Source organism: Geospiza fortis, unplaced genomic scaffold (genome assembly GCF_000277835.1).
Source record: "Geospiza fortis unplaced genomic scaffold, GeoFor_1.0 scaffold41, whole genome shotgun sequence".
Classification (NCBI taxonomy): Eukaryota; Metazoa; Chordata; class Aves; order Passeriformes; family Thraupidae; genus Geospiza; species Geospiza fortis.
This window is the reverse complement of record NW_005054299.1, coordinates 14628754-14638969: the sequence shown is the minus strand read 5'-3', so window position 1 is coordinate 14638969 and position 10216 is coordinate 14628754. Positions and strand designations below refer to the sequence as shown.

General features: G+C 39.0%; 1 protein-coding gene across 1 annotated transcript in view; it reads right to left on the bottom strand.

Moving 5' to 3' along the window:
• Window positions 1-10216, bottom strand: part of EFCAB2 (EF-hand calcium binding domain 2) — a 20165-nt gene that overhangs the window by 8115 nt on the left and 1834 nt on the right. Inside the window, exon 2 of the mRNA XM_005416331.2 lies at window positions 2685-2769. Coding sequence (XP_005416388.1) covers window positions 2685-2769 — 85 coding nt within the window. The remainder of the gene's footprint in view (window positions 1-2684; window positions 2770-10216) is intronic.

Sequence of the window (10216 nt, the reverse complement as noted above, 5' to 3'; positions counted from 1 at the left end):
CAGCTGTTCTGAGGCTCTAAATAGAATTCTGACCAAACTGGCAATGCCTCAAAGTAGTCTAAGATGAACAACGTCACAGACTAGAAACAAAATTATTCTAAGGCTGTAATAAAGCTTTAATGAGACTTATGGTAGGATTAAGAACAAAATAACAGAAGCATTAATATAGCTTGTGACTTAAGATTCAATTCAACAACACCGAAATTTAAGCACATTTGAATATCTATTCACAGTGCTGGTGATTCCCATGATCCAAACCTCTATGGTTCCTTCATCTTGACCAGTGGTAAATTTTTCCATTTTGTGCAAAAATCAGATTGCCTAATAAAAATGGTAGATACAAGGAGGAATGATCTTTGTAAAATGTTCTTACAACAGTAAAGCCCTGAATGTAGCACACCAAGCATATGCAAAATTATAAGTCTATGACCTCCTCAGACAGGTCCCAAGGAGTTCCCATTCTGACTGAAAACGTGAGAAGCACTACAATAGACAAAAGAGAGAAAAAGACTGGCTGCACAAAACAAGTTACAGAGCAAAACCCAATTCCACACATCCATGTGGTCTGAAATGAAACCATCTACTCAAATGACCCTGCCCTGTGGGTGTGAATGGCCAATGGCCTCAGGGAGGTCACTTATTTAGACATAATCCTTGTCCATGCATCCTATTTCTAGTATAATATTGCATTTGTTGTTCTCACTCCTGCACTCCCTCATATTTTCCAGCTACTTGTAACTATTCCCTGCCTCCACCAGAGTCACATCCAACACAAATCCTGCCTCCTTGTTGTCCCACACTATTTCTGCTCTCACAGACTGCCAGGGATGGGAATGCTGCCATCATCCTCCTGCCTCACTTCACTCACACCCAGCAGAACTGTGATGTGACTGAGGTAAGTCAGACCCTAGAAGAGTCTGCAAAATCTGGCACTGCTGGATGCTCTATCTGGCACTCTGCCTGCATGCCGGCACGAGGATGTTGCTTGAAGTTCTTCTGGTAAAAAAAGTCAGGACCCATTTGGTAATATTTAAAGGACCTGATAGGAAACTATTTTGCTCCCAGACCCTTTCTCTCACTTAGTTCAGCAGCTGCAGTTTCTGCTGTGTAGTTACTAGAATACGAAACGATGGTTAAAAACCAAGGTTATGATCACACAAGTTTTGTAACACAGATGCAATGAAAATTTTGGGTCATGGTTTTCACATTGCATATAACACTTTCAGTGACAAGATTTGCAATATCACAAAAGTCCTTGACTGAGGGACATGAAATATGCATGAAAAAATACCATCTTCCTCGTGCTCAATTTCTTACTAATTTGTACTAAGAGTCATGGAATACCAATGTTGGCCTGTCAAATCAGTATAATTTTTCATTCTTCATGGATATCTGATATTTCAGGCATTAATACTGATACAGCTACAATTGTGGTTAAGAATTGTGCTGTGCTGCCACCTTCTGATACAAGATAATCAGCCATTAATAATCCCATTTGTGATACAGCCCTGCAATATGAACCTAGGAATAATTAGACAATCAGTTTTTGTTCATTGTCTCTATCTGTACTACAAAAAATTTAATGTGAAATTGTGCATTTACCACATAAAATAGACTTTTGGATGTCCCCTGTCTGAATACATTTTTAAAAGAGTCCACTTGTATCATTCCATTGCTGCAACACGCTCCCAAGCCGCACATCCATATATAATGGAGTAAGAAGTGGAGAAAGTTCTTGAGCTGTTTAGCCAAGACTGCAGATATAACTGGCAAACAAACAAGCAGTGAGTATGCCATGATGCAGTGAGGGCTGGGGGTGGAACTGGTGGGGGCTCTGCACAGGGCTGGGCAGCCAGGGCCATCCTACTGCCCAGCCAGGAGCAGGACACCAGGGGGCACCAGGACAGCCCCGGGCATCAGGCTCCTCCCTGGGCACGGACCAGGAGATGTAAGAGATCACTCTCCCCTACAGAGCCCTATGAACAAGGGAACAACAACTATACTAAGCATGGACACATATCCTGATATTCTCCCCATCGGGTATAGCTGAAAAAACATTACTTCTATGAAATACCTGCAATTTCTTAAATTTAGAGCCATTAGTAAGCATGCATTGCTACAAGTATCACATAAATATTTTGCATCTCCCATTCCTCTCTGTAATGTAGAAAAGCTGTTAGAAATGTTTAAATATGTTTTTCAATTTGTCTTCATGCAGAATGTCTAATGACAACAATTTCACCAGTTCTCACACTCCATTGTAGCATTTCTACTCAATAACTGATTTATAATTAAAAGGATATTCTTTGGAAATAGTAAATTGTAAATATAAAAAACTACTCCAGTAAACTTTCATGACAACAGCTTATAACCTCAGAACCTCCTCCCTGAGACATAAACACGAGATTTATCCATTTTATAACATAAATTACACAAGTATGAATGTTTATGTTAAAATTAAGTTCAAGTAGCACTGTCAAATAGTCAAACTTTAAAAATACCAGAATTAAAGCATCCAGGAATTTTTAGGCATCCATCCAAGGTCAACCCACTACAAACATACTTGTCCAAACAGGGCCAAAAGAACTGTTTCTATTACATTTTCTGGTAATACAGATGCCAGTTTAGGGAGCTGTTTATCTCTATTGAGATTCTGTAATATATTTGTGAATATATTTACAAACCTGACATCCACAGTTTTATTGGATTCACGGTCAAACACCTCAAAAGCTTCTGTAATCTTTTTCTCAATTTCAGCTACTTGGCCATCTGCAAAAAGAAACATGAGAAAAAGAATGATTCACTGAGCTGTTACAACTAATATATTTCCAGTTTGAGACTTATGACAGCAGAAACACCAAAACTGATAAAAAGCAGACAGGAAAGGTACTTTGAAAAAGCACAAGTTATGAAAAATCTCCACTCTAAATGCAGGATCTGTCATTTATATTAGTAATATTGCCTTGCTATGGCTCTGCAGCTACACCAAGTCTGCTGGCAATGGTATGCCTCAGCTGTATGAACACACAGCTCAGGTGCAGAGCCTGCCCAGAGTGTGCCACAGCTCGCTCTGGACCACAAGCCTGAGCCCTTCCTGCCTGGCACTGTGCCAGAGGAAGGAGCAAAGCAAACACTGGCTCATGATTGCCCTCAGATTGGGCTGAGTCACTTCATCCAGGCTCCTGCATCCAGGAAAACATAAGTGCTCTCATGTCCACTCAGTTAGTCATAATGTATGAAAAGCTGAGAACCAGGGATAAAGAGATAAGATGTATAAGATCTGTGCACAGTAATATGGCTCATGGTAAATAATTCATTGCAAGAGTTTGGAAAGGAAGGACAATCTCAGCAAAGGAGAAGGAGTAACTTGCTCCATTTGCTTTTTATATCTCAATCTCAAAGAATGGGGAAAGTAGAAGACAAGTTATCACAGATATATCTCATATAAGCCAGAAATTGCATTCTTGGGGCAAGCTAAGAACCAGGAAATAAATTCTGAAGAAAAAAATATAAGGAGGTTAATGGGTCTATCTCAAAAGGAAATCTCCCTGGCAAGAAAGCCAGGGTAAAAAAAAATAGTGAACTGGTAGCCCATTTATTAGTTTTACTCCAAATGACAGAATATAGGAAGCAAAGTGACATGAAGTTGACTTCTTGGTCCCTGTGGCTAAATACAGCCCCAAACTGTTTTGCAAACCAGCTCCCAGAAGGCAGCATCTCTTAAGCTAGCCTCCAGGCCTCCACAGAGAATCCAGAGGGAAAATCTGAATGACAGCCAAATTGGGATTGGTATGAGGGACACTTGTTTTCCCATTTTCATTCTTGTCTTCTGTATTTTCAATAGTATAAGTAAAACAAAGCTCTGCTCTAGTAGACGATACATTTCCTTCTTTAGCTGATGTGGTGTTAAGTGCTGTTGAGCAGCTCAGGCCAACATTAAGTCACCACATCTGTTTTCTACAGGCATAACAAATTCATACCTAGTTTTCTACAATCCCAATAGTTTGAGAATCCCGGGGGCTGTAGTGTGCATTCGTTCTTTTCATTTGCTTTCTTGACGTCATGACAGAAACGTCATTTTGCTGACAAAGGGTATCAGAACTGAACATAGCTGAATGATACATTGGCTTTGTGATCTCTCTCTCTTTATCTGAACCCATGAGCTTTTTCATTGTGTTTTTTCCTCCTGTGCAGTTGAGGAGGGCAGAGAGAGGCTGCATAGGGTGCCTGGCCAAGGCCAGCCCATCACAGGCTACAAGCACTTCAATACAGCAGTGGATTGACCCAGACATAAGGAACCTCTTCTGCAAGTAGGAGAGGTGCATCCCCTCATAGAGCTACAGCTGCCTGCTGCTTTCCATCTGTATTTGGTACTGAAGTCCCCAGAGGATACACAAAGAGAAGATAAGTAGGAACATATCCTGTATTCCTCTCCCTGACTTTATGCTCCTGATGGAAGCATGGGCAGGTATGCGTGTGATGGATTGGAGACTGGAGCTCACTGAGGATGAGGAGCCCCATGCAGTCCCCAGGCACAGGACAAACTGTGTTCTTTTCACAGCCTGACAATAATGCCTACCTCTTCACTGCCTATGCATCAGTAAAATCCACATTTAATTACAAAAAAAAACCAAAACATAGTTAACTCTAAGTGGACCTCGTGGAAAAGTCCCTAAAGACTCTCAAAGTACAGAATTTGATGGGGTTTTGTTTACTGGTTATTTCAAAGAGTCTTGCATCATGTCTCCCATGTAGACTTGGAGTTTAGTTCTTGACATCAGGCACTTCAATGGAGAAACATTGAAGGAATATTTATAGCTGTATATTCTTGGCATGATGTATGAGACTTCCATAGAAATAAAAATTAGTCAAGAGAAGGCAGGGAGAGATTTTAAGTGCTGGTACTCTGTAGGCATTCAGCCTTTCCAAGCTCTTTTCCATGAAGACAGTATACTTTAATCTTACCTTCTGAAGAGGCCTGATAAAGAAAAGTCCTGAAATGAGATGAACTTGATTTAACCTGGGTACCAGATAATCTATATCTCTTCCAAGAACTGAGAGGAAGTTGTGACTAAAAGCCATATCCCTGGAAGAAAACATAATATACTGTTGTCCTCTCAAAGACTCTCTGTGAGATGAGTAAACACGTAATAAGCTACTGGCTAAATTTGTTGTCTTCCCTCCAGGAATGAAAGCCAAAGATGTTCAACATAGTTCAGGCTGGCAAAGCTGTTTATCTGAAAAATTCTACAATTCACTCTAAACCTCTCTTTGTGAGGGAAAAGTACACAGATTCCAGCTCTAGGATAAGAAATGGGTAAAGTTTTAAAATTATCTATTCAAGAGGGGCACCAAGAGATCAGACACACAGTTAATTCAATGGATATGGTGCTTTAATGTACTGAAATCGATCTGTACAAGAAGACTCTCCACCACAGGTAGATCAATGAAAGTTTCATGGACAATGTTCTAGCAGTTTTTCAGAACACAAATACCTACATTCTGACAGAAAAATATTCCACTCATTTATTCTACTAACTAGAAAAACAATATACAGTGTCAAAGATGGAATTATCTCACTTCCTGTAATGGTTTAAATAAATAAACATTGAAATATAGCATGCCGAAAAGGATTCCAATAGCTACATCTATTTTTTCCCTCAAAGAAATCCTGTAGGTATGATGTATTATTTCCATTTTTATGCTCTTAAAATGCTTGAGATACCTGTCAATGTTGTCCCATCCTAATTTATTTTCCTACCAGATGTGCAATAAGAAGAAAAAATGTCTTCAAATCTATTTCTCAGATACATTAACTGAAAATGTATTCACTATCAAGTTTTCTTTCCTATACTATCCTTTGCTACTTTCCCATTTTGTTTAGTGTGAACTAGATAAAACTCTCGATACTGCCAGTTAAGTAAGACTGACAGAGAGCTGAGACTCCCAAGTCAATTCTGATGGTTCTTGCAGAATTGTCCCTCTTCAGCTTGTCCAGACTGTTCCCCAGCACTCTGAGGCCCGTTTGAAGCCAGCCCTTAAGCAGAATACCTGCTTCAGTTGTGACATTTCTTCTTCAAAAAACACACTTTCAGCCTTTGTAGGGAACAGAAACCACTTGGTTAGATGTGGCTCTGCCAGACTCTTGAGTAATGAGAATTTTAAAAAGGAATTTCTAGTTTATACAATTTGCTAGATTCTACCATTCACTTAATGTATTAGCTTGCTTTCTTCCCTTCCTAGGGGCCAGTTGCTCTGATGGTTCAGAAAGCCAACCCTTCTTTCACTAAAGAGAAAAAATTAGTTATCATAAGAGGTAGTCCAGCATTAAACAACCACTAAAATGCTAGGGAGCAGCATCTGTCTGCTGCTCACAGGAAAAGATTTAGTCCCAATGCATCCTGATGAACTATTTACACTGTGAAATACTTTAAACTCTTTTTATGCTACTTAAGAGAGTAAAATTAAGGGTTGATTTGTAGAAGTACTGGTGGACTTGATTTTATTACTTTGTGTTACTGCACATACCTGAAACATTAGTCTTTATAAACATTAATTTGGGTGTGTTTTAATAAATATTGTCAATTTTATATTTAAGCTCCCATATGCATGTGGATATCTTATCAATTATTAATTACTCCATCCTCTTTCCATAGTACTATGCTGTGGCTGCAGGCAGGTGTGAGAAAACCCCTGAGGTCTCTGCCAACAGGAACCCTTTCTCATGTGGGCCTGCCTTGTGGAACTTGTCATTCTGAAGGGACAACAGAGGCAACCCCAACTCAGTGACAGTTTCAGAGTCATTTACGTGTTGTTATTCCAGTGTTATTTAAAGTGCTGTTATCAACAGCTATTCTGCAGATTTCCCTATCCAGTAACTAGGGCTTATCAGCTGGAAGTATAAAATCCTATCAGTAGCTTTATACTCCAGCTTATACCATTCCTTCTCTTTTCCACTAGCCATTATTTCAACCAAAAAAGTAGACAGCAATCTTGGTCCTGTCAGCTGAACTGAGAATGAGATACAAAGACTGCCATGAAGAAAAAGGAACTTTTTTAAGAAGGTAATGGAGAGGATGTGATTGTGCAGGCAGCCACATGAAAACCTGATAAACTGTGCACCTTTAAATCCACTGCAATCTGCACTCAACTTCTGTCAGCATTCTATTTCTGCTCACAGATGCAACTTACTGTTTTTAACCACTCTCTCTACTCTACTCCAACACTTCCATAAGAGTCCTATGACCACCCTTGGCATGTTTTTAGGATGAAGGAGACGAACTAAAAACCAAAACAGATTTGCCTTTGATGTTTGCAGACACTGTTTCACATGACCTCTCCCAGAATCCTTCCCAAAACCACAAACGGAAATAGGGGCTTAAGAATTGACAGGGAGGATTGGGGTGGGGGGCGAGAGGGGGGATGGTGGGAACAAAAACAAAAACAAACAAACACATCCAAAACTTACAGTAGTTCTAATGAGAAGAAAGGTACCATGTATATTTGCTCAAATATAAAGAATAAAAACAGTAAAATACTTCACAATGCAAACTCTGAGGAGGTTATCAATGAGCTCTTATGAGATCTAATCAGGCTTTTAACCAAGTTCTAACTGGACCATCACCTAGGTCAAGATATTCAACAGCTGTCACAATACTCAACACCGCCTGTATAGGTGAATTCTCAAACATTCTCAAATAAGATCATCAGTTTTATCAAGGCATTGTGTCTCCAGAATAAAAAGGGTAAGCCAGTGTGGTCTCATAACATGAACTCTTGTTGATAATACCATCATTCTGCCACAAACATTTGGGTTGAATTCATGGGAAGTGTGGGGAGTTTGGCTGACATAAAAATAACTCAGAAATCTTGCCCCACCCCAAAGAAGAAAACCTTACAGCATTTAACTAATGCTATTTTAAGGAAATCACTGAGGAGCAGGACCATGGAGAAAACCATCCTGAGGCCACTTGAATCTGACTTATTGGCAAGATCCTTCTGGTCTGTAAAGGAAAAGGCATGCATTAAGTTTTTTCCTAGTGACCTTCTCAATTCCTTCTCAGAGGAAGCTAAATGTACAGTCAGCCTAATATGCTGAACCAGCAATTGTACGCCCTGCTCTAAAAATATCAAGGTAAGAGAAATATTGTCTTCTCTACTCTGTACCTGCAGTAACATGTATGATTTTAATATATTAGGTATCAGAAAAGTAAGGAACAATAGGATTAAGCTGCAAGATTGCAGAATACAAAGTTGTTTCATTGTGATACATAATTAAGTAATTAAGAAATGTTATCATTGAACAGTCTGCATTCTAAAAAGACAAATCAAGAAGATTTTGAGGAAAAACAAGAGGTTTATGGAGCTTGATTCCTCCAAAGAAGGAAGTAAACCTATTCCTGAACAGCAATCTAAAGAAAACAGATTGATGCAAAGTATTGATGGCACCAATGGGAAATGTGTCACCTGAGTTCAGACATTAGAATTATGTGAAGAGATAATATACACAGCTTTGTGAAATTTCATATATATCAGTCCCCAAGAATTGACCAAGCTGGTATCTTCACTGCCTGTGTCACCTACTACAGCTTGGGGATGCAAGCTATGGCCTGCAGACTCAGGAGAGGGATAACACTTTCTCTCCTACAAAAGAAGCATCCCACGTTATCACAGATTATACTCAGGCAATCTGAATTTTAGTCTGTGTGGAAAAAAATGCTTAACTGGTTTACAAAGAGGTCACTTTCAAGCATTCCTAAAAATGCAAAGGAGCAAAAATGAAATCTCAAGAACAGCAAAAGCTTTTTCTTTCATGTTCTTCAGAATTGTTGAGAACTAGCCAGATCATTTCTCCCCATTGCTTATGTTTGTCACAGCGTACACCATGAGGTACCCAGATGAGAAGCAAAGCCCATCACCACTGTGAATCTACAAAACCAAAATCCCACACCCATCACTGTGAATGTGAGCAACCTTGGACCAAGAGCATCACCTCATGCTGTTGTCACACCTCTTCCCCTAATGGGAGTACAAGTGAGAGCTGAAAAGTTACCTGTTGTTTCCACCATAATAACTGCCTTATGGAAAACTAACAGAGCAAAAAAATAAAGAGACCACATTTAAAAATAGATAGAACGGAGCCTTCAGAGTGGAGCAATCAGAACGATCTTTGCACAGCCCCATGGCACATAGTGTGAACTACAATAAAAAAAACCTCCAACAGCAAATAGACTTTAAAAAAATCAGGTAAATAATTTGATGTCTGATATTAAAATACAGGCTGTCAGTTTGATGAAGGCTGTGGAAAAAGTTAACTGCAAAAGCTACTTCATATTCTGAGAGAAAAATATTAAACACAATTTTTCCTTTCATAAGATAATTTTTCCTTTACATAAGATAATTGTAACGTGGGCAAAATAGTGATGTAAAAAGAAAGCACTATTTTGACTCCTGTTTTGGCTACAAAAATGAATTTTTTTTTCATAGAATTCTGATAGCAATAAAAAACTAAGAGTTCAGATTAAGCACAATGGAAATATCTTTACTTCCTACAGAAGTGTAAAAATTCATTAAAGCATTATAAAGCAACTGTGCATTTCAACCTTGACATTTAAAAATGTAATAATACATCAATTTGTAAAATACATCTAGTTTGTGCTAGTCAGTTGGCAGCCACTACTGAAGGTTACAAACTGCCAGTCAGTAACTTTTTTACCTAATGAAACAAGATATTCTGTATATTATCCTGGGTTTTGACTGTTCAGTAGATGGCATTTTAGATGCCACAGCATTCTAATCTACCACAGATTCAGATGTTTCAATGCATGTGGGAACCAAAATGAACAAAATTAATGGGGCAATTAACAACTCATTCAACTGCTGAGAAAAAGTGTAGAAACTATTGCTGCCTTGATAAGCAGTCAAGCTTCTAGTTGCTCAAAAATTCTTTAACTACTTGTCACTGTAAAATAGAACAAAAGAGGACATGAGGAATGCCACATCAAGCAGGGAAAGAAGCCATAGTCAGCGTCTTCCATCACCTAGAATTTCCGAAGGTGTTTAAAGGTGTTATAGTTCACACTACCCCTAAACACAGTTCATACTAAAACGTCACTGATTTCAAAGGGAATATCGACCATTGACAAAGTTCTCGTCCCAGTTATCTCTCCCCAAAGGTGCTGGAGTCGTGGACAATCCTGTCTACTGCTCTCCCTTC